Source organism: Delphinapterus leucas, chromosome 13 (genome assembly GCF_059928025.1).
Source record: "Delphinapterus leucas isolate spDelLeu-1000000601 "Yukka" chromosome 13, BTC_Dleu_Yukka2, whole genome shotgun sequence".
Lineage (NCBI taxonomy): Eukaryota > Metazoa > Chordata > Mammalia > Artiodactyla > Monodontidae > Delphinapterus > Delphinapterus leucas.
Window position 1 is genome coordinate 55,555,989 of NC_143141.1, and position 25,573 is coordinate 55,581,561.

A 25,573-nucleotide genomic window follows, 5' to 3' on the forward strand; every position below is an offset into this window, starting at 1 on the left:
ATTACTAAGAAGGATGCAAGTATAATGACAGGGAAATACAGGGTGCTTTGGAAACCCATAACTAGGACAGGAGTGTACTCAAATGTAGGAAAAAGGTAGGTCTACCCAAAGAAATGACTTTGAAGGTGAAAATCTAAAGATGAAGACAACAAAGCCAGGTGAGACAGGAAGGGATAAATGTCTGATTCTAAAGGAACAGCACATACAAAGGCCAAAGAGTGTGCAGTATATTTGAGATCCAGAGGATGTTCAAGTTCACTTGAACAGATGCAAAAAACAAATGCAGTTTGTTTTTTCAAATTGCAGACTTTTCTCCATCATAAATTTAATAAATCTTAGCATTTTTCATTGAAAAAATTGAAAAATGTCAAAGTACACTGTATTGTTGTTTCAGTTTTACATATTATTTCAGCTTATACAATTTATTATATAATTATTTCAGTTTTTATATATACCGTGTATACATGTTGTTAAAACAGACAACAGGCGCCAAATGGAGTCGCTTATGCTAGGCCTCATGTCCCCAAATCGAGGCTTACCTTAATTACAGTTTCGGCTCTCCCAGAAATGGAATCTTAAGCCAGCCAATCAGGAATCACCTGATCAGCACCAGTTAGGTAATACACCTGACAGACCCCTACAATACCCTAAAGGAAAGTAATCTTACAATAACCAACCTGCTTTTTATAACTTCCTTGTTTCAGCTCCCTTCTGCCTATGAAAGTCTTTCATTTTGTACAGCTCTAGAGAGCTCCTTTCTATCTCCTGGATGGGATGCTGCCCAATTCATGAACTGTTCAATAAAGCCAATAAGAGCTTTAAAATTCACTCAGCTGAATTCTGTTTTTTAACACTGCATAGACACACCCATGGGTATGCACTAAGTCAAATGAAAATGTGTATCTTACTGTGAGACATCGTCAAAAAAGTCTGAGAAACATTGACAATGAGTCCTAGGAGGGAAAGGATAGACAGACAGAGAGGCAGAGGCAACAATTTATGAGGGGCCTGTCAAACCCCAAAACAGCCCTGTCTCTGCCCTTATAGCACGTGAGGGAAACAGACATTAGACAATTAATCGCACAAAAATATAAGGCAGTGAAATATAAGGGCAGTAAATATATAAAGGCAGTGAAAAACCCCTGAAGGGTTAACAAGACATTTATATTTTTATTTATAAATATATTTACATATTGAGAAAGACAGTTGGCTGAAGCAAAGAGGATTAGAAAGAGCCAAGACAAGAGACAGTAAAAGCATTAGGAAGCTGACAGCTAATTCAGGTGAGAAATGCTATAGCCTGGACTAGGGTGCTGGCAGTGGGATGGAAAGGTGTCCGAGGTGAAGAATATATATGATGCGATACCAACAGGACTTGGTGACTGAGTGAATGCAAAATGGGAGAGGCAACAGTTAAGGCTGATTCCCAAGGCTTAGACCACTGGGTAGATAATGGGGCCATTTACTGAGAGAGAGAACACCAAAAGCAGAGTTTAGAGGGAGGGATTCAGAGTAGACTTTGAAACATGTGTCCATATGAGAAATCCTCAGTCAGAATTCCCATTCAGTGATAATCAGGTAGTCCAACCAGCAGCGGTCCACTTTAGTCAGACCATGACTTCCCCAGCTCATCAGAATATCAGCCCACCATTCTGCCTCATTATCTGTAAACTGACGGGCCCCTTCAGGCACGAGCTTGCAATGCCCGGTCTTATTCACCACAGGCAGACACCAACCACACCACAGGCCCCCAACTTCCCACCACGAGAAGACTTTCCCAGATCTGTGTCTGGCAAAATTGAGGTTGCTGGGTAAATTGGCTGTAATTGCACCTAAATTATTGATACTCACTGGTAAATGTCTTCTCTCTCAAATCATTTACATTTTATTTAATGTAACTGAGAAGTAACTGGAAACGGCTGGCAAAATAATTAAGAAAAAGACACGAAGATTTTCTAATCAAGTTAAATGAGCAAGTAACACTAAAATCAAAATGAACTATAGGAGAGTTCTGGGTAACAGATATGAGGTGCCTCCCTACATGTGTCCTCCCGACACTAACTCAGGTACAAGGCCTACCACTAGTCACAAATCTGCTGAATCAGACTTTCCAAATAGAATATGACCGGAAAAACCAACCTAAAGTCTAAATTAATTATCAAGTTAGTATTAACATCCTTGTTCTAGTAAATATTTTGGTAAATGATAATAAAAAGACATGAGTTTCAATTAACAAAGATTTAAAAATTTATTCTATGCCCATGTTCCCTTGACTAATATAACGTAATTTCCTTAACTCCAACCTAGAAGTTTTATGAAGTACAATTAAATTTTATCTGACCCTTTAAATATATTTATGAAATGGATTTAAAAATTCATGTAAGTGGAAAAAAGGCTAGCAAGATGCTGCTAATGAAAGTTTACAGTATTCACACAAATATGAGGCTGGAGCCCAAACATTACCAAATTAGCAAAGAAGCCAACAGTTGAAATGCAGTCAATCATGGTAAAAGATCAAAATAATTCAATCGCTCTGAATAACAACCTTTAGCACAAGGGCATCTCCGTTATTCCTCCACCACCAACAAGCCAAGCCGCCCTATAGTTTTGGCCTCTTATCCTCCCTCATGGCCCCTGCCCTCTCTTCCTTTTCAGATTCTCGGGTCACGTCACCCCTTTTGTTGAGCACAGCCACCTGTTTCCGTTCCTTCATTTGCAGGTAATACTTTCCCTGACAATACACCTCATTTTCCTTTCTTACTACTGTCATTTTGACAAAACAGTCATTTTCTTTCCTATGCTGACTTTCTCTTCTGATTCCACTGATTAGTTATGAGTATCATTTTATACCATGCTAGTCTCTGTGAGATAAGAGAAAATGTACTGGTCTCTGCTCCTGGTTCCTGACACAGAGTTCCTAAAACGCTTGTAATTTCCTAAGTGACAAGAGCACTAGGAGCATCTCTTGTTCTAATAAGGTGACCCGAGATGAGCTCTTGAATGGGGGCTGGTCACCAGAAAGACCAAGCCATGATTAGGAGCTTGGAATTTTTAGCTCTACCCCCCACTCCCCCATCATCCAGAGAGGGGAAAGGGGCTGGAAATGGAGTTCATAATTGATCATGCCTACGTGAGGAAGCTTCCTAAAAACCCCAGTAGCGGTGGCGGGGGGCATGTTCGGTCCAGAGAGCTTTCAGGAGGGCAAACACATCCACCAGCAGGGTGACGCAACTCAACTCTACAGGACAGAAGCTCCTGTGCTCAGGACCCCCCCCACCGAGACTTGTCGTATCTCTTCACCTGGCTGTTCATCTGCATCCTTTATCAATAAACTGTTAAGTGTAAGTAAGTGTTTCCCTGAGTTCAGTGAGCTGTTTCAGCAAATTGATTAAACCCAAGAAGGGGGTCATTGGGACCTCATCTGTAGCCGGTTGGTCAGAAGTACAGGTAATACCCTGGGCTTGAGACTGGGTAGAGAGGTTGCAGGGTACCAGGCTTGTGGGATTGAACCCTTAACCTATGGGATCTGATGCTATCCCCAGGGAGACAGTGTCACAACTGAGTTAAACTGCAGAACACCCAGTTAGTGTCACAGGAAATCACTTGGTGTGGGGCAAAACCTCCACACATTTGCTGACCAGAAATGTAACTGATGAAGTTTCTGAGTGTTGTGCCTTGACCTCTTTTATCTCGTAAACTAGTTTTTATTGCACAGTTTTGCACAGGGATGCATATGTTGAATTATAACAGAACTGGCTGTATGCAAAAGTGTAACAGAATATATTGGTGGGATAAAAATGTTCTAATTTAATAAATAAATAGTACTGATTTTACAATAGTAAAAATAGTACTAATTGTTAGTTGCCATAATTTAACCTCTATGACTTGACACTAACTGGGTAAGTCAATTATACTTTCATGAAAAAATAAATAAAATTAAGAAAAGAGATAAAAAACAAAAAAATTTTAAAGGGCAGTTTTACACATGTTAAATTAAGTTAAATGTATAGGAAATACAAAAATACTACAATAAACAATGCATTTTACCTCACAAAAGACATGAAGTTTGCTTGTGGAGGTGGACTTCCAAAAGGCTGCAGCTTGTAAGTTACTGTGAAATGGTGAGTCCTCTGAAGTGCAGTGAGTGCAAAGCTGTAACACCACATGCAAATGAGTGTGGCTCATGAACACATGGTGGATGTTGGAGGTGTGTGTCTGTGTACATTTTGTGTATGCCTACACTGCTCAGTTCAGCTGGGTGCAATTTTCTGCATTCACCCAGTGTTTCCCATGGGCAAAATGTGCATAAGCAACAAAAAATTCACATTATGCTCAAATTGTTTCCTAATATATGAACTACATTACAAGTCTTCCTTGTCAAAGAAAGTATTAAGCATAACTGACCTTCTATAATTTTGCTTAAAGAATGAAACAACATAAAGCAAAATATTAATAATGATTACCTCTAGATGGTAGAATAATTACTACAAAGAGTTTATCTTGCTTTTATAAACTGATAAAGACGAAATTTAAAGAAAATATCTCCAAAATACAAAATCCAACCAGATCTTAAATTGCAGCTTTATAGGCTAAAGTTTAAAAAGTGCTACGTTAGTAAAGCAGATTCCTTTTCAGAAATGCCAAATTGCTTTCATATTCTTATCTTCTATTTAGAAGGAAACTGAGCAATCAGGTTAAAAGGGGGGATTATTATTAGACTAACTTACTATGTTATTTAGGGTTAAAAAGCAATGGAGATAAGCAGAAGGTGCTATGGAAACCAGAAAACTGCATGAGGAGGGCAGAGAAAGCGTCACAGAAAGGGTGATATTTGAGCTCAATCTTAAATATTAGTAGGGTTCCATCACGTGGACAAGGTAGTGAAGGGCATTTAAGACAAAGGAAAAACATGGGGAAAAGCATAAAAAATCAGAGCAGTCTGGAGAACCAGTACAGTGAGAAGAGTAGGTGAGGGAGTATAAGGGAGGCTGACTGAGAAGTAGCAGCCAGCCAGGCACAGGAATGGGGCTTCTTCTGGTAGGTTATGGGAAGCAAATTAATGTGTTCATAACTGAAAGGGAAGAAATGATATGATCAGACATGCTAAGAAAGATTACTATGGGTTCACTGAGGAGGATGCAATGACCAGGGGAGGGAAAACAGCACATGTAAGGTTTTTAAATATACTGAAACAGAAAAGGATGATTACTTGGATGTGGGCAGAAGGAAGGGTTACATACCTCAGTGTGATAGCTGTTACAATAAAATTCATCAACAAAATCTAGATACTTAGAGTTGTTTTAAGCACTATCAGAAATTTGCTCCAAATGCAGAATACCATTGTTTTAGGTTGTGCCTCCATTTTTAAAAAAAATTTTATTGAACTATAGTTAATTTACAATGTTGTATTAATTTCTGTTATACAGCAAAATGACTCAGTTACATGTATATATTCTTTTTCATATTCTCTTGCATTATGGTTTATCACAGGATACTGAATATAGTTCCCTTTGCTATATAGTAGGACCTCATTTTTTATCCATTCTATATATAATAGATTGCATCTGCTAACCCCAAACTCCCAATCCTTCCCTCCCCGACCCCCTTCCCCCTTGGCAACCACAAGTCTGTTCTCTATGTCTATGAATCTGTTTCTGTTTTGTAGATAGGTTAATGTACGTTGTATTTTAGATTCCATATATAAATGATATTATATGGTATCTGTCTTTCTCTTTCTGACTTACTTCGCTTAGTTTGATAAACTCTGGATCCATCCATGTTGCTGCAAATGTGTGTCTCAACTTTTCAATTTTAAAAGATAAGGAATAAGGGAGGCCAAGTACATTTTTCACATAGCCTTTTTTTTTTTAAACAGGAGAAAGATAATTTAGAGTAGAGCTTTTATCACTCAATGCAAATCTACTTTCTAAACTGTTGCTGCCCTCTGCTGTCACTGAATTTACTTTTTTTTCATTTTTTTCCCAGGAATAACATTAAACCTAGAGTTAATCAAAACCAAAACATCACAATTCACTCAATTTCTAGTAATATACAAATATATTTTTTAAAACTTTTAATGATTTTACTTTTAAGGAGAGTGCATCTGGTTTTTCCTCATAAATTAGCCTCAGTTTTGACTTTCTCCATGAAGTCAGTAGGCTAAGGAGCTATGCTGAACTCTGCAAAATGCCATTTTAAACTCAAGAGAGGCACATGAAAAGATGCTCAACATCGCTAATCATCAGAAAAATGCCAATCAAAACCACAATGAGACATCACCTCACACCTGTCAGAATGGCCATCATTAAAAAGACCACAAATAAGAAATTGTTGGCGAGGATGTAGAAAAAAGGGAACCCTTATAAACTGTTGGTGGGAGTGTAAACTGGTGCAGCCACTGTGAAAAACAGTATGGAAAAAAAATAACCTAAACATAGAACTACCATATGATCCAGCAATTCCACTCCTGGGTATATATCCGAAGAAAATGAAAACACTAATTCAAAAAGATACACAAATCCCAATATTCCTATCAGCATTATTTACAATTGCCAAGATATGGAAGGGACCTGTGTCCATCAACAGATTAATGGGCAGAGAAGATGTGTGTGTGTGTGTGTGTACACATATACATACATATATATAAATATATGGAATATTACTCAGCCATAAAAAAGGATGAAATTTTGCCATTTCCAACAACATGGATGGACCTGGAGGGTATGATGCTTAATGAAGTCAGACAGAGAAAGCCAAATACTGTATGTTATCATTTATATGTGGAATCTAAAAAATAAAACAAACAGATGCACAGATACAGAGGACAAGCTAGTGGTTACCAGTGGGGAGAGAGAAGGGGGGAGGGGCAACACAGGGGTAGAGGATTAAGAGGTACAAACTACTATGGGTAAAGTAAGTTACAAGGATATATTGTACAGCATAGGGAATATAGCCAATATTTTATAATAACTTTAAATGGAGTATAATCTATAAAAATACTGAATCACTATGTTGTACACCTGAAACTAATATTGTAAATCAACTCAAGAGAGATTAGTTAGGTTCCCAGTGACTAGGATATACCTAGATTCTCCAATGTTCCATGTTATTGAAAGAAAATACACAGCTCTAAGCACCAGGAAACTTGGAACAGTCTTCCTCCTTTAATATTTTCTAGGCTGGGTGATTTCAAATACCTTAACTGGACATCAGTTATCAAACTGACAATGTAAAGCATTTGATTTACATAATGTTATGATATCTCACAGGTCTATATGTGATGATGTCTAATGGTATGATATCTCACAGGTCTTATATTAAGTGTAACACCGAAAAAGTAGGGAATTACTGACTTGTTGAAAACTCTCAAGTACATTAATCTACACATATGCAGAGAGGTTCATGAAGAGAGCCAAGCCTTTCAAATCCAATTCCTAACTTCCATGCTTATCTCAGGGAATAAGAAAGAGTCCCCAGAGAATATGCAGAGCAATATTTCTTACATTTTTGGGGGGGGGTGGTGGTTTACATATACTTTTGAATATCTGATGAAACTTGCAGATCCTTTACCCCTCCAAAAATACATATACACAAAATTTTGCATAAAATTTCAGGATACTTTCAAGAACCCATTCAAAAATCCCAGGTTTAAAGTTTCAGGTACTGAGTGAAAAGGGGCCCAAAAATACAACTGGGGATTGTGGGGTGGGCGTGGGGTGACTACACTGAAGAGGATGGCAAAAAATAGAAGGAACTAGCAATTCCAGTTCTGGGTATATATCTAAAGGAAACAAAATCGTTATCTCGAAGAAATATCTGCACCCCCCACATTCACTGCAGCATCATTTACAACAGCCAAGACACGGAAACAACCTAAGTGTCCACCAGCGAAGGAACGGATAAAGAAACTGTGATACATATGTACAACGGAGTATCCTTCAACCATAAAGAAAGAAATCCTGCCATCTGCAACAACATGAATGGACCTTGAGGGCATTATGTCAAGTGAAAAGAGTGAGACAGGGAAAGTCAAATACTTTGTGACCTCACTTATATGTGGAATCTAATAAAACCAAACTCATAAACACAGAAGAGACTGGTGGTTGCGAGAGGCAGGGGGTGGAGGAAATGGGTGAAGGTGGTCAAAAGGTACAAATTTCAAGTTATAAGATTTAAGTCCTGGCAAGGTAATGTACAACATGGTGACTGTAATTAAAAAACAAAAATAAGGGCTTCCCTGGTGGCGCAGTGGTTGAGAGTCCGCCTGCCGATGCAGGGGACACGGGTTCGTGCCCCGGTCCGGGAAGATCCCACATGCTGCGGAGCGGCTGGGCCCGTGAGCCATGGCCACCGAACCTGCGCGTCCGGAGCCTGTGCCCCGCAACGGGAGAGGCCGCAACAGTGAGAGGCCCGCGTACCGCAAAAAAAATAAAAACAAAAACTGTATTGTATATTCAAAAAGCTGCTAAGAGATTAGACTTTAAAAGGTCTCATCATAAGAAAAAAAACTAAGTGAGGTGATGATGTCAACTTATTGTGGTGATCAGTTACGTAGTATATATATACATATCAAATCGTGTTGTACACCTAAATTTATACAATGTTATATGTCAATTATATCTCAGTAAAACTGGGAGGAAAAAAAGCCTGTCACACTCACCAGTGAAACCTAGTAAGATAAGGACTGGACCGTGTTCACTGAATTTAGCAACAAGTAAGTCACTTAGCAAATGCCATTTCAGTACAGTGGTCAGGGCTGAAGCCAGTGGAGTGAATGGAATATGGAAATGTAGGCTTTCAGAAACTTCACTGAGTACAGGTACAAGAGGAGGACACAGGGACAAGGATGGCTTTTTTACCTCATGAGGGAAGAGATGTGAGAGAAATGTTTAAAACAGCTCATGTTAAGTGGTAAGAGTAAATTGTTTAGAGAGCCTATCTCCATGATTACATCCCTAACACCGGTCAATCCCCTTGTGCTTCCAACTGATCCTGTTGGAATGAGGCCAGAGGAGACAATCAGAAAATGGTAGCAGTAGAAGATATTCATTTACAGGATGAGGAAATTGAGGCACAAAGGAGGGAAATTAAGCCACACTAAAGAAATGTGAAACAGAAAAGATTAAAGACCCATTTTCTTTAATTCCACTTTGGTGGGACTAAATTAAATTCTAGGGCATTTAAGCCTCATCAGTCTAATGAGGAGCCTTGACTAGAATAGCAATACTTTTCATACAGTGGTACTCTGAAACGATAAGCAGTTAGCTCTTCTTTTACACTCTGTTAGATAAATAAGAGGGAAGGTTACCATAAAATTTAAAATAAATCTATACGTATTTTGTACCAGTCATCATAGTTTTTTAAGTCTGCCTACAAAAAAATTCATAAAGCTTTCTCATAATATTGAAAGGTTTGTTTTCCATAGCTCTAAGAGATGTTGATTTTTAACTCTGAAACTTAAAATGCTTTATGTATTAGACATATAACTTTGTACTTTCTAAAATATTTGTTGTAGAAACTAATGTTCACTTAAAGTTAAAAACTATGCTTGTAAGAGCAAGTTGATTTTATCCACCAATACTATATTGATTATCTAATATATGACTTTGCTTACTTTATTGTAGTAACTTCCCTCTGACTTCAACTGTTACCACCAAGACCTTCTGTCTTAACTTTCTTTCATAGGTGTACTGGAAAGGTTAATCCCAGCAGGCCTGGAATTAGCCTCCGGTGTTTTCTTCAAGTTCCTGCATGGCAATGACCCCTGGTCAAGGCATGAAACATACTAATTGTGTTGTTTTGTAATCTCTCCTCCCAGGAGATTCAAGGTGGTTCATTGAGCTTAGCACCATGTGATCGATGATTTGCACCTGGTCTCCCTGAGGCCCCAAGAGGACTCTGCTGTAGAAACTAGTTACAGAACAGGAATACGCCCACAAGACCAGCAAAATATTAAGAAGCCCAGCAAGACTGTTTTAGGCTCCCTGGTTCCAGGGTGTTCTGCATACAATAATGGTCCCTGATCAGAGAAGGTGCACCTCACCAAGGACCTTTTTATAGGTACCTGCACCTGACCTCCCTCGCCCCCTTGCTGTGACAGCCTTTCGCTGTGATGCATTATCCTTACTTTAGTGCGGCTGCTAGACTGTATCCTTTTCCCGTAATAAACCATGTGTTTGTAAGCACTGTCATTTCGGGTCCTGTGAGTCTTTAGCAATCAAACCCTGTTCAACTGCCACTGTTAGTGCAAGACACCTATTAATAAACCTCGTAATCCTAATATTCATTTCTAAAAAACAAAAATTCTAAATTGTCTCATGACTTCTGGCTTCTGTGATACAGCCAGAGGGCAATATAAACCTATTAGGAAAATGTAAAGATGAGTCACCAGAACCAACTTTAAAAGGACAGAACATTTGCTAAGTATATTGAGAGTGAAGGAAAACAAAAACAAAATCATTTTATTACCTTCATATTTTTCCAGAGCCTGAATAACATTAGGGAGTTGATTTATACCCTGATAGAGTCGATAACAATCTTGTAAGTTTGCTGCTTGTCTTTGAAATTTCTTGGCAAGTCGGTTAAGATCTGGAAATCGACGAAGTAAATCTTCTTGTAAACTCTGCCTCAATTCTGCATCTTCTACAAAAGCTTCGACTAAATTTAATCTGAAATAAATTATACTAGAATTAATCTTAAATATTTTAGTGTGAAACTAAAATTTGGCAACTAGGTACATGTCTCAACTCAAAAACTCCATGTAAGAAGCTTGAATCTATTCTGAAATGTTAGTTTTTTGTAGAGGATGGAAAGCTCCATAACACTGTGATGTAAGCAGTTTGTGATTAGTTAATACCCAAATTAATGTTTAGTTAAGTAGTATCATATGATACTAAAATATACCCAATTTTGTTTGCCTTTCATCAAATTGACATTTCTTAAATAGAGGAATCTCATTATTGGGACTGTTGATATTGACACATTACTGCACATGGAAACAATGATCTTTAATGAAACAGAATTACAATTCAAGAATGTTGCCAAATTCAATACTTATTCTATCAGAAAGTCTTATAAATTCAAAATGTATTCTCAAATTACCTCATGATAGTACAAAGCCAAAATGATCTTTAATGAAACATCTTTAACGAAACAGAATTACAATTCAAGAATGTTGCCAAATTCAGTACTTATTCTATCAGAAAGTCTTATAAATTCAAAATGCATTCTAAAATTACCTCATGATAGTAAAAGCCAAAATTTTCTAATTAAAAAACTGAAATAAGTTTATTGCTTCACAAAATCAATAAATAAAATCTTAGCTTGTTTCAAGAACTATAAAACACACAGCTTATATTGCTTTTGTAATTTATTGGAATCAGTGGCTTTCCATTTTTTTCCCTGTAATCCACAGCAAGAAATATAGTTTTACATCATGACCCAAAATAAGCCACCTCAAAACATGCCACTCTAGTGTCCATAAGGAGGACTACTTTGGTCCTTAAGGAGTATTTTTAGTTGAGGACAATTGAGAAGGGGCAGAAAGGAAAGCTCTTTGCCTTCTCCCTATTTGCCCAAAAGCAGGACATAAATTTACCAAGGTGCTCCCCCTTCCTTCTTTACCAGGAAGGACAACAATTAATCTCAACTTTAGACCCTTAACAGCCTGGAGATGGCAACAGAGGAACGTACATAACCCTACCAGCTAGCCTTTCTCTACCTTTAGCTTCCATACGTTTCCCTTCCCACAATTTGTAGCCCTAGGAACTCAAAGTCCTTTTCCTTTGTCTTGTCACTTCTCTGAAAATTTATTGTTCTTTTGCTAAGATGCTATATAAGCCCAAGTTCCAACTAACCCTAGAGTTACTCATCTCTCAGTGCTCCCACATGTAAGCATAAACATCTGTTTGTTTTTTCTCTTGTTAATCTGTCTTTTGTCAGTCCAATTCATAGGGCCACAGCCAAAGAACTAGGACAGTAGTAGGAAAAAGAAACTTTCCTCCCTGACAACATATAATTAAAATAGGTTTTGCAAGACAAAACTTAACTCTTACTATACGTGGTGCACTCTTTTATTTTTCTATTGTATTTAACTTTTCAAAAATGCTAGTTATCACCTGCTACACTAACTTCACAACCCACCACTGGGTCACAACGTGCAGTATGAAAAACTATGTAGTAGATGGTATTGAAGTAATAGCTGAAAGGTAAACTTTAACATTCAAAGGTAGGGGAAATGGCGTGGGCACAGAAGACGATCCTAGGTTTAGAACGCTATCAGATGAACAACCATTTTCCTTACATTTGTAAATTATATGAGTAGTAAATTAATCCTCAAATTGCACAGGAACAGGAAAAGGAACCAAATCAGCTTTCTAAATTTCTTAACTATTTACTGATCTCTCCATCAGCATTTACAATTCCTGCATCATCATAATGTTCATCTAGCATGTCATATGAAGGGAAAAATATGCTGCCCCTGTAGTTATCATACAATGACTACAAATATTAAAGCAAGATTTTGCAACCTTGGTATGTGGCAGCGTGGATGGGAGGGGGGCCTGAGGGAGAATGGATACATGTTTATGTATGGCTGAGTCGCTTTGCTGTGCACCTGAAACTATCACAATATTGTTAATCAGCTATACTCCGATATAAAGTAAAAAGTTAAAAAAAAAAAAGATTTTGCAACCTTGGCAATACTGACATTTAGGCTAGATAATTCTTTGCCGTGAGGGGTTGCTCTGTGCTGTTTAACAACATCCCTGAATTCCACCCACTATACTCTTTCCAGAGTAACAACCCAAAATGTCTCCAGACACTGCCAAATGTCCCAGAGGCAGCAGGGGAGGGGAGGACGGCCCCAGGCTAGGCCACTGGTTTAAAGGACCTTGAATCACTTTAAAAGATGAAAATAAAGAGAAAAATAACAAACTCTATAGAATGTCAAGATAATATTCAAGGAGTTGGTAGTAGATATATTTGTTGTAGCAAATGCCAAATTAGAGGGGAAATAATCTGCTACCAAGCTTATATTACGAACCAGTCACAGGCTATATAAACAAGCAATTATTCAGGCACTCACTGCTCCAGAAAAGATTTTTATGGCTTGTACTCTAGATTTTAAAAACAAAGCAAACAAAACTGAGTCAGGGATGCAGCCAAATCACAGCAAATTTGGGCCTTCCTAGCTAATCCTCTGGCTCTAACTGGGCTTCTCCAAGTTTGATCCAAGATTACCCATATTAAAATCACTTGGAGGTAGAATACAGAATCCCCAAGGTTGGGGCCCGCCTGTGAAATTGCAATGAGCTTCTCAAGCGATTCTTCGGCCCAGAACAGTTTAAAAAAGTGAGTTCTAACAATCGCAAGAAATTTCTGAGTTCCCATGATAAAGCAGGAAGAGAAGTTTAAGGGGGTCAGGAAAAGGATGAAAGAAACCTGATGTTGGCTTCACATACCTCATCTTTCTTTTCCTCTTCTTTTCCTAAAACTCCTTAGGCCACTCTCCATAAATGGTAAATGTCCACAGAGAAGACATCTCTGATCTAGAATCTCCCTATGCTTCTTTCCTGTTCCACCAAGTATATTATCACTGTTTCCTCTCAAGCTGACCACAGAATCATAAGTAACCAACATTGTTCAAGAGCATAAAGTTCCACAGAATAGAGAGCCCAGAAATAAACCCACACACCTACGGTCAACTAATCTTCAACCAAGGAGGCAAGAATATACAATGAGAAAAAGACGGTCTCTTCAGCAAGTGGTGTTGGGAAAGTTGGGACAGCCACATGTACATCAATGAAGTTAAAACAGCCTCACACCACACACAAAAATAAACTCAAAATAGCTTAAAAAGGCTTCCCTGGTGGCGCAGTGGTTGAGAGTCCGCCTGCCAATGCAGGGGACGCAGGTTCGTGCCCCGATCCGGAGGATCCCACATGCCGCGGAGCGGCTGGGCCCGTGAGCCATGGCCGCTGACCCTGCGCGTCCGGAGCCTGTGCTCCGCAACAGGAGAGGCCACGGCAGTGAGAGGCCCGCGTACCACAAAAAGAAAGAAAAAAAAAAAATAGCTTCATGTCTTAAACATAAGACATGATGCCATAAAACTCCTAGAAGAGATAATAATTTTGTAAAACATTCTCTGACATAAATCCTACCAATGTTTTCTTAGCTCAGTCTCCCAAGACAATAGAAATAAAAATAACAAATGGGACCTAATCAAACTTAGAAGCTTTTGCACAGCAAAGGAAGCCACAAACAAAACGAAAAGACAACCTACAGATTGGGAGAAAATATTTGCAAACAATGCGACTGACAAGGGCTTAATTTCCAAAATATACAAACAGTTCATACAACTCAACAACAAAAAAACAAACAACCCAATCGAAAAATGGGCAGAATACCTAAATAGACATTTCTCCAAAGAAGACATACAGATGCCCAATAAGCACATGCAAAGATGCTCAACATCACTAATCATTAGAGAAATGCAAATCAAAACTACAATGAGGTATCACCTCACACCAGTCAGAATGGCCATCACTAAAAAAGTCTATAAGTAACAAATGTTGGAGAGGGTGTGGAGAAAAGGTGGGAATGAAAGTTGGTGCAGCCACTTGGAAAACAGTATGGAGGTTCCCCAGAAAACTAAAAATAGAATTACCATATGACCCAGCAATCCCATTCCTGGGCATATACACAGACAAAACTATAATTCAAAAAGATACATGCACCCCCTATGTTCACAGCAGCACTATTCACAAGAGCCAAGACATGGAAGCAACCTAATGTCCATTGATGGATGAATGGATAAAGAAGATGTAGTACATATATATAATGGAATAATACTCAGGCATGAAAAAGAATGAAATAAAGCCATTTGCAGCAACATGGATGCAACTAGAGATTACCGTACTAAGTCAGTTAGGAAGAGAAAGACAAATACCGCATGATATCACTTATATGTGGAATCTAAAATATGACACAAATGAATCTATCTACAAAACAGCAACAGACTCATGGACATACAGAACAGACTTGTGGTTGCCAAGGGCAAGAGGGATTGAGTGGGAGGTTGGAGTTAGCAGATGTAAGCTATTATAAATAGAACCGATAAACAACAAGGTCCTACTGTATAGCAAATGGAACTATATTCGATATCCTATGAGAAACCACAATGGAAAAGAATATAAGAAAAGAATGTATATACATATATATAACTGAATCACCTTGCTGTACAGCAGAAATTAACACATTGTAAATCAACTATACTTTAATTTAAAAAAAAAAAGAGCATAAAGTTCCAGAAAGAGTATTAAGTAAAACAGCAAGGGAATGAAAAAGCTTCTAAAACACATAGCACAAGGCAAGATACACAGCCCCCTCAGTCTTTGGTCTGGATATCATTAAAAGTCTAATAATGGACTTCCCTGGTGGCGCAGTGGTTAGGAATCCACCTGATAATGCAGGCAACACGGGTTCGAGCCCTGGTCTGGGAAGATTCCACATGCCACGAAGCAACTAAGCCCCCGTGCGCCACAACTACTGAGCCCACGTGCCACAACTACTGAAGCCCGCGCAGGTAGAGCCCGTCCTTTGCAATAAGAAGCCACTGCAATAAGAAGCCCGTGCACTGCAGTGAAGAGTAGCCCCTGCTCACCGCAACTAGAGAAAGCCCGTGCGCAGCAACGAAGACCCAATGCAGCCAAAAATAAATAGATCTATTTTTTTTAAAAAGTCTAATAAATTGCTAGTTTCACAAGTCTATTCGACATGCCATTTCAGAAATAATTACGGTATTAGTTTGTGTTCTGGTTAACAGGTTTTTTTAAAAAAGACTGCTCTACTGTTTCCATGACAATCCCACTTTCAAATCACAATTTCAGAAGTACCAAAGTTAGTGTTGGCAAAACAGAGTATACCTGTCAATTCTACTCAAAATTACTCAGCTGTCACAATTTGATAATTAATGCACAAGTTGACTGGAATACAAGATAATTTTTAGGGTCAGTTAATCTCTAAAATTCCAAAAGAATAAATTATAAAATTAGTCATGAAATTTTTGATATTTTAAAATCACCATTCTGTTCTTTAAAACCAGCACTTCTGATCTCTCACTGTAAAAACAGTTTACTGGAATTTCATGACAGCTTATTTATATGGCTGAGAACAAATCTGGTACCTAAATACAAGTTTTTGAGCCTCTTCTTTATCTGTTCTTCACATGGTTTAACGCAGACAGAACCACTCATTTGATACATTAAATAGCAGATAATCTGCTACATAGGCTTGAGAAAATTAAAAAAGAAAAAAGAGTATGGCAAAATATAAGAGAAAGGAACATGCTTTCAAGGAATTCTCAATCTAGTGGAGGAGAAGGACATGTTACATCTTACAGTTAGTGCTGAGTAACAACCAAGATACAAAATGCAATGAAATGTGATACAAGTAAGAAAGCAGAGAATTCCTATGGGAGCTGAGGAACCTCATTTTGGGGTATTTCATTTGCCTATATTCTAAATAGTTGGGATTTAAAGAGATAGGATCTTGAGGAAAATGCCTGGGAGGGGAGGGTGGAGCAGCAAGAGCAGACTTGAAGAGAGAACAGTACAGGATGCACTGGAAGAAAACTGAAGCAGAGAAGGAATAGGGAAAAAAACTATAACCAAGGCAAAATGGAAAGGTTGCCTTTGGAAAGGGAAGAGCATTATTTCCTCTTCTGAGAAAGAGCCAGGGAGTAAAAGACTGAAAATACAGGTACATTTTGAGATTGTAAGAATCAGGGAGGAGATCATCTGCTTACACGTACGAGGCAGCTGAAGGGAAAATAAAAAATGTTAGATTGGTCACTAAAATGAGTCATGTAACAAAAGTAATACCAGGCAGCAGTGAAAACTAGATAGCTTGAAAGTACAGTGGGTCCAATCAGCATTGTGTGACCTTATCGAGAAACTTTTTTTTTTTTTTTTTTTGCGGTACGCGGGCCTCTCACTGTTGTGGCCTCTCCCGTTGCGGAGCACAGGCTCCGGACGCGCAGGCTCAGTGGCCATGGCTCACGGGCCCAGCGGGATCTTCCCGGACCGGGGCACAAACCCGTGTCCCCTGCATCGGCAGGCAGACTCTCAACCACTGCGCCAACAGGGAAGCCCCAGAAACTTTTAATTGAGAAAGAAAGCTAAGGAGAGAGGGGCCAGTATGACAAAGAACCAATGGGGCAAGAAATTCTATGGCCCTCATGAAAGCACTGGAAAGAGGGTTGCCTTTGTGGTGCAGACTGGACAGGAAGGCAAATAAAATTCAAAGGGACTAGCAGATCAGCCCAGAGACCAGAAAAAAGGGGTTTCCACTAAACTCGATTTGGAAGCAGAGAAAAGTGGTGGAAAAGCAGTAGAGTGATAGCCCTCCTGTTCTTCCTCTGAGGCCAGAGCAATGCTTTGCTGTTTTAAAGAAACTGCACTCACTGTATGACCTCCAGACCTCTCTGTTTCTACAGAATACAGACTACTAACTACAGACATCCTTGCACAAAAGGATACTTAATATAACCTGGAAAGAAGTCTAGGTCTAAGTCTTAATATAACCCTGGAAGTACACTGCCTCAAGAAGCATGATATATTATCACATAAGCACCACCACCATTTCTACATTTATAGGAACCACTTTTTTTTTTTTTTAGGAACCACTTTTTTTTAAAATAAATTTATTTATTTTGGCTGTGTTGGGTCTTCGTTGCTGCACACGGGCTTTCTCTAGTTGCGGCGACGGGGGGCTACTCTTCGTTGCGGTGCGCAGGCTTCTCATTGTGGTGGCTTCTCTTGTTGTGGAGCACAGGCTCTAGGCATGTGGTCTTCAGTAGTTGCAGCACGTGGGCTCAGTAGTCGTGGCTTGCAGGCTCTAGAGCACAGGCTCAGTAGTTGTGGTGCACAGGCTTAGCTGCTCCACAGCATGTGGGATCTTCCTGGACCAGGGCTCGAACCCGTGTCCCCTGCATTGGCAGGCGGATTCTCAACCACTGTGCCACCAGGGAAGCCCGGAACCACTTTTATTTGGAGATATATATTTCTAATAAGATTGCTACATTAATCATATTAAATGTCATAGAAAAAGAAATACTCAGTTTTAAACTAGAAGGCAATAAGAATACCAAATTCAACATATGCAAATGATATCATCAGCAATTTCACGAGTGAACTATTTCATATGCTAACATATATTCAATGTTCTTTAAAGAACTGTAACTTTGAAAAAACATGGGAAAATTACCAAGGCTTCAGATGAATCTATGGAAAGACTAAAAAACAAAAACAAAAAAAATCCCAGAAGATTAAAATAGTAACAGTCCTAGTGTATGTGCAAACATGAGCACTCTTTGGACCTATCAGAAAATAAGTGCAAAAATAGTAATATGGACAGTGTTCTTATAATTCCTAATTTGATTGTTAGATAAAGCACAAAAGGAAGAAATACCCAGAAACTCACTCCTAAAAGGTAATAACATATCAATTCTCTTTGGAGATTAAAGTATTTAAGCCATTAGCTAAAAAGTATTTGTAGTCTCAGTGCAAATAGGTTTTAATGAATGGAAAAATGAGCATTACAACACATAACGCAATTCCATGGATATAACTTAAATAAAAGCCAAAATAGTACATTTCACTTCTGATGTTAATCCAACTTGGATCAAATTAAATACAATTGACAGAAACAAGAAATACAGTACAGGGACTTCCCTGGTGGCGCAGTGGTTAAGAATCCACCTGCTAATGGTCTGGGAAGATCCCACATGCCATGGAGCAACTAAGCCCATGCGCCACAACTACTGAGCCTGAGCTCTAAAGCCCACGAGCCACAACTACTGAAGCCCGCACACCTAGAGCCCGTGCTCTGCAACAAGAAGCCACCACAATGAGAAGCCTGAGCACCGCAACAAAGAGCAGCCCCTGCTCGCCGCAACTAGAGAAAGCCTGCATGCAGCAACGAAGACCCAACGCAGCCAAAAGTAAATAAATAAAATAAATTTATATAAAAAAAAGAAATACAGTACAGCGTTTGAGGGCATGGGCTCTGGAGTCAGGCCAGCCTGGCTTTAAAGCCAGCCTCCATCACCACACAGCTAATGAACATGAGATGCTTAGCACAGTGCCAGGCAACCTGTCTTCTCTTCCTCCTAAGAGCCTGACAGTAACTTAAAATAATCCTATTTTCATCATTGTTCCTGAACCTAGCACTGGGCTATAGTCCTGGACAAGATGTATGCATCAAACTCGAAGATCTAGTCATAATTGTCCCTACGTCTGCTCTAAAAATAGAAGAAAAAGAGAAATCTTTCCTTTCCTTAACAGAATTCACCGCACAGCCACACACTTTAAAATTAACTCCTCACTTACTGTTTAAGAGGGTGGAGTAGAGATTTCCACCACTTTCTCTGTTAGAAAATCATCCCAAAACAATGACAGTAAAAAACAGAAAAACCTGGGGACTCCCCTGGTGGTCCAGTGGTTAAGAAGCCGTACTGCAATGCAGGGAACGCCGGTTCGATCCCTGGTCAGGGAACTAAGATCCCACATGCCGCAGGGCAACTAAGCCCGCATGCCACAACTAAGACCCGACGCAGCCAAAAAATAAATAAATATTAAAAAAGAAAAAACTTGATTCAGTGTGTAATCCTGAAGATCAATCTTAAATGCTTAGAGAGGGAGTTAATAGACTTGCCCTGAGAACCCCAGGAAAGCATTAACTAGAAAGCATGAGGTATCACAGCAGGTGGAATTGAGAAACGGTGATTAAAAAAAAAAAAAAAAAAAAAAGAGACTGGGGCTTCCCTGGTGGCACAGTGGTTGAGAGTCCGCCTGCCGATGCAGGGGACACGGGTTCATGCCCCGGTCTGGGAAGATCCCACATGCCGTGGAGCGGCTAGGCCCATGAGCCATGGCCGCTGAGCCTGCGCTCCGCAACGGGAGAGGCCACAACAGTGAGAGGCCCACGTACCGCAAAAAAAAAAAAAAAAAACAGGAGACTGTTCCAATGAAAGTCTGCCTTAAGGAGTATAACTTTTTCTTCCTGGTCTGTGGAATTTCAGCATTTGGCTTTGAAAACCACAGGCCTTAGTAATTGCTGGTTAAAAAAAAAAAATTCTCCCCAAGATAAAAAGGGGAAAATAAATATTTCCTCTTATCTTAGTAGATCATATTTTGACTAATAAAGCCTTTCTCGCAAATGTTATTTCTAATTAATAAGTCTTATAAGGCCACCAGATTTTGGAAATTATTGCTATGTCCTATGAAAATAACCTTTACTTACAGTCAAAAAAAAATAATTTTGATATCTTGTCTTCTAAATAATTTGTTATTCTGGTAACAGTATGTAAGGTTTTTGAAGGGTTTAAATACATGCAGGCTCTAGTTGTTAAGCCGGAAGAGGACCACTGACAGGTGCCCTGTTCCCACAAGCCCAAAGTTAAAAATAAAACCAATGACCTAGATCTTGGGAATTATTTAAATTACCTAATATTTCTTTTAAGAAACAACTAAAAGATGAGGGAGAACGGACATAAACTTTTACTTGTTTAGGCACAGGCTTTCCATGGTAGGATACTCAAGAAACTGATTAAGACCAGTTGCTCCCAGGGCAGGTGTTGGCAATTCACAGAGAGTACAATAAGAAATGTGTCCCTGGAGCTGTGCAGAGGCCCTGAGAAAAGAGTACTGAGAAACTGGAAGACAAGAGTAAGAGACACATCACTGTATATCCTTCTGTTCTGTTGGACTTTTGACACACGTTAATGTAGTTACTTACAAATAATTAAAATAAAAAATTGTAAACTGCCTTAATTACTTGCAAATATCCAATCCTTCCTATTTCTTATTTTAAGTTACTAAATTCCACTTTTCTTCCCCAACAAAACTACCTTCAGAAAGTTGCCTTAGCATTTCCATTTTTGCATTTTCAATGATATATCAACATACCCACGAATCACTGACTTCATAAGTTATTTTTATTGTAAGACCCTTGAGAATCCACGGGATCAACACTTAGCTTGGTAGTTATCTGCAGAGTGTCTTATGATACTGATCAACTATTTTAAGTTTGCCTGGCATACAGAGTCCCAAATAGTCAAGTGATCACCATGCTTTATACCATCAGAATTCAGTAAATATTCAACAAATTCTTGAACAATTTGACAACATCAAATCCATAAAAATACTGACTCTCTTTTACCTATCCTGGCAATATATCTTAATTTACCAAATCGAAAACATTAGGTATAGGGACTTCCCTGGTGGCACAGGGGTTAAGAATCCGCCTGCCAATGCAGGGCACACAGGTTCGAGCCCTGGTCCGGGAAGATCCCACATGCCGCGGAGCAACTAAGCCTGTGCGCCACAACTACTGAGGCCTGCGCGCCTAGAGCCCGTGCTCTGCAACAAGAGAAGCCACCGCAATGAGAAACCCGCGCACCGCAAGGAAGAGTAGCCCCTGCTCGCCACAACTAGAGAAAGCCCGCACGCAGCAACAAAGATCCAAAGTAGCCAAAAAGAAATATAAATTAATTAAAAAAAAAAAACATTAGGTATACAATAAGGTCACATGAAATAACCTAATTACTGAAAAAGGTAAAGTATATCCAGTCAATAAATTATGTACTTATTAAAAATGCTGAATATGAACACAAAACAACACTAAAAAATGCTTATGATAATGTAAGCACAAGTGGGAAAAAACAAGGGCACAAAACTATATTAGGATTACAATTATGTTTTTAAAAAGACTATCAAACATAGGAGTGCACTATAGAAAATTATTTTATTTATATGCAGTTCAAAAACAGGCAAAACTAATTAATCTATGATGTTAGAAGGATAGTAATTACTCTTGAAATGACGAGAGGTAGTAACTATCAGGATAATTGAGGGGAGTTTCTGGGATGCTAGTTATGTTGTTTCTTGACTTGGGTGTTATTACCAATGTGTTCACTTTGTGAAAATCCATCAAACTGCACATTTAGGAGTTGTGCTCTTATGCACAGTATACTTCATTTAAGTTTTAAAACTTGTATCTAAAACAAAAGATCAAAATAAAACCTACTCCAATGCTAATTATATTAGGACAGCAGCATTATATAACTTTTATTTCCTCAATTTTGAAGATTTTCTGAAATACATTTAGGCTGCCTTAAATCCTTTCTAGAATAATAAAGCATAAGTGCTTCCTATGTGCCAGACCTTGTTCAAAGTACTTTATACACATTAGATCATCTAATCCTCAGAAAATCATCAAATCCTCATAACAACCCTAAGAAGTAGGTGTGTTATTACTGTCATTTCAAAAGGGAAGAAACTGCCACACAGAGGTTGAATAACACCCAATATAACACAGCTCCTAAGTGGTAGAGCCTTAACATGAACCAAGGTCATCCGGCTCCCAAGCTCATGCTGAGACATTATCCACAGTACCTCCCTAATAAAATTTTACTTTTTCATAGTGGAGGAAAAAAAAAATAATTAAGAAAATAAGTTATTTAATCAATCTAAATCATTACTACTCTATTACTTTATTAGCTTTCTGTGCAGTTAGATGCTAAAATATAGGTGCAAAATTGCATTTTACAATAAGTGGTATAATCATATGGAGTGACTGGAAGTTACTCAGAGCTTACAAAAGAATATACTAGTAATATACCTCTCTTCTATTCTGTTCTTGTCCATGAGAGGCTGCTTAATCCATTGGTTAACCAGTCTTTGTCCTTGAGGGGTTTTGCATTTATTCAGCAATGCAGCCAGAGACTGAGAGCCAGTAGTATCTTCAACGGAACCCTAGTGAACAAAAAATAAAATAGAAAAATGGCACGCTCATTAGTGAAAACCTTACTATGCCATGAATAATGATTAAGTAATTTGCGGAACAAGAACACTTAACACTGGGAATTCCCTGGCAGTCCAGTGGTTAGGACTCTGTGCCCACACTGCCGAGGGCCTGGGTTTGATCCTTGGTCGGAGAACTAAAATCCCACAAGCCACACAGCCAAAAAAAATTTAAAAATAACCAACCCCTACACTCCCCAAACTTGTAAAAACAAACAAACAAAAAACACTTAACATTCTTCAAATATTAAATAGAAATGTACACAAAGGTTCCTCATCCGAAAATCAGACTTTCAACCTGTTAATCTGATTTTCTGCTGTATATTTTTCCCCAAACCAAAACCACAAAATTACTGCAGTTCTAGACATAAAAATTCTTAGAATGTAATTTTTAAAAACTGCTATTAATACACAAAATTATTCATAAAACCAGGACAAATACTATTTATATAGCTTGCAATTAGAAAAATACAGTAATTCAAAACTATCTCTTTTAAGTATAATATTTTTAAATATTTAAGCTCCTTAGTAAGAGTCTTTTATATATATATATATATATATATATATATATATATATATATATATATATAGAAAGAGAGAGAGAGAGAGAGAGAGAGAGAGAGAGAGAGAAACATTTTTAACCACTCAATATTTTTAACCCATGTATTTTTTTCTTACCTGGAAAAGGTTAAGGGCTCTGACTGCTGCAATATCCAATTTCATGTACTGGCTGAAGTCAAAAGTAGTCAGTTCAAACTGTCCAAAGTTTGAATCATCTGATAAGAGTTCTAGAAACTTGATTACTGCACACAATGAAGAAACTGCAACCTAAGATTAAGAATTTAAAATAAAAGATGACTATCACCAGAATTCCAGAGATTTTTTAAAAAAACAAATGGCAAGATGAAAATAAATTTCAAACACTATCATTTTCCCTGTTCTTTCCCAATCCAAAGCAAGAAAATCAAAGTTTAAATAAACCTAAAAAATGATTTTCAGAAAGTGAAAATTTACTGTAACAGCAACATTATTTATAATAGCCAAAAGTAGAAATTATGCAAATGTCCACCAAGAGTAAAATGGATACAGCCTGGCATGTTCACATTGTGGAATACTACACACAACAAGAGATATAAGCACAAACAATCCACAACAACATGCGACAATATAGATAAATCTCACAAACACGATACTGAACAAAAGAAATCAAACACAAGAGCATGAACTGTATGAGTCCATTTATATAAACTACAAAAATAGACCAAACTAATCCATACTGTCAGAGGTAAGAAGCAGGGTTACCCCTGGTGGAGGTAAAAACTGGAAGAAAACAAAAAGGGTCTTTACGATCCTGATACTATTCTGTTTCATGGGTGCTGGTCATGTGGGTACTTATAATTTATGAAAATTTAGTTATACACTTATGATATATGCACTTTCCTATATGTGTGTTTAAATAAACTGCCTATATTACTACTACATAAAATAAAGAAGCTAAGGACATCAAACTGATAGCCCAATGACGAGTTCTACTTATCCTCGATACCAGATTCATTGCGAATGTGCATATATTTCCTAATTGATAACACAGTCATCTATCTGCCTCTGCCAATCTAACAAATATATAAGGTTGTCACAAGAATCTCCTGCTACGTCACCACAAGGCACAGATGATAACACCTTTTAGTAGCCCTAAAAGCTTCTTCCCATTTTCAACGCTGAAGTAAGTTTCTCTAATACAGATCTGCCTTGACTTATGATGGGGTTACATCCCAATAAACGCATCATAAATGTAAAATGCATTTAATACACCTAACCTACTGAACATTGTAGCTTAGTCTCACCTACCTTAAATGTGCTCAGACAATTACATTAGCCTATAGTTGGGCAAAATCATCTAACACAAAGCCTATTTTATAATAAAGTTGAATAACTCAAAATTTATTGAATATTGTGCTGAAAGTGAAAAACAGAATGGTTCTATGGGGACAGCATGGTTGTAAGTGTATCGGTCATTTAACCCTTGTGATTGCGTGGCTGATTGGGAGCTGCTGCACGCTGCCCTGCCCAGCATCACAAGAGAATTGCACTGAGTATTGTTAGCCCAGGAAAAGGTCAAAATGCGAAGTATAGGTTCTTCTGAATGCATATCACTTTCGCACCATTGTAAAGTAAAAAAAAAATTTTAAGTTCAACCATCATAAGTCAGGGAACGTCTATATTGGGATTATTGCTCATACACAACGCTTCTGACTCTGTCACACAAGAAAAGTAAAACAGGTAAACTTAGCTTATAAGGATCAAACTATCATGTGATAAGCAATCACTGCAAAATCATGATAGTACCAATAGTGTTTATTGTAGTTTGAAATCAATTTTCAAAATTATAAGCTAGAGCTTGCTCTTATTTAAATATACAATTCTTCATTTTACTTATCAGTGATCCACAAATAACCTGTCAAGAGTTTCTGATATTTTACCATAAAAATACATCCCTCAAACCATACTTGCCTCAAAGATTTGAAAAACTGAAGATAAACTTCAACCACTGAAAAATCCCATAAAAAGTTACATTGTTTGCATATTCATTTCTACACTGAACACACATAACCAGTGCCAATTTTTGAATTGTTTAAATGTAACATTTATTATGCAATTATTATGCACTGTATATACTTTCACCCTTATTACTTCCTAATCTCCACAACGAT

At 38.1% G+C, this 25,573-nt stretch overlaps 1 protein-coding gene across 1 annotated transcript in view; it reads right to left on the reverse strand.

The window, feature by feature from the left end:
* The window catches only part of MSH2 (mutS homolog 2), a 68,670-nt gene that overhangs the window by 32,820 nt on the left and 10,277 nt on the right, over positions 1-25,573 (reverse strand). Inside the window, exons 5-7 of the mRNA XM_022573905.3 lie at positions 23,541-23,690; positions 22,681-22,814; positions 10,468-10,667 (exon numbers count right to left, since the gene is read on the reverse strand). Of these exons, the coding sequence (XP_022429613.1) occupies positions 10,468-10,667; positions 22,681-22,814; positions 23,541-23,690 (484 nt within the window). The remainder of the gene's footprint in view (positions 1-10,467; positions 10,668-22,680; positions 22,815-23,540; positions 23,691-25,573) is intronic.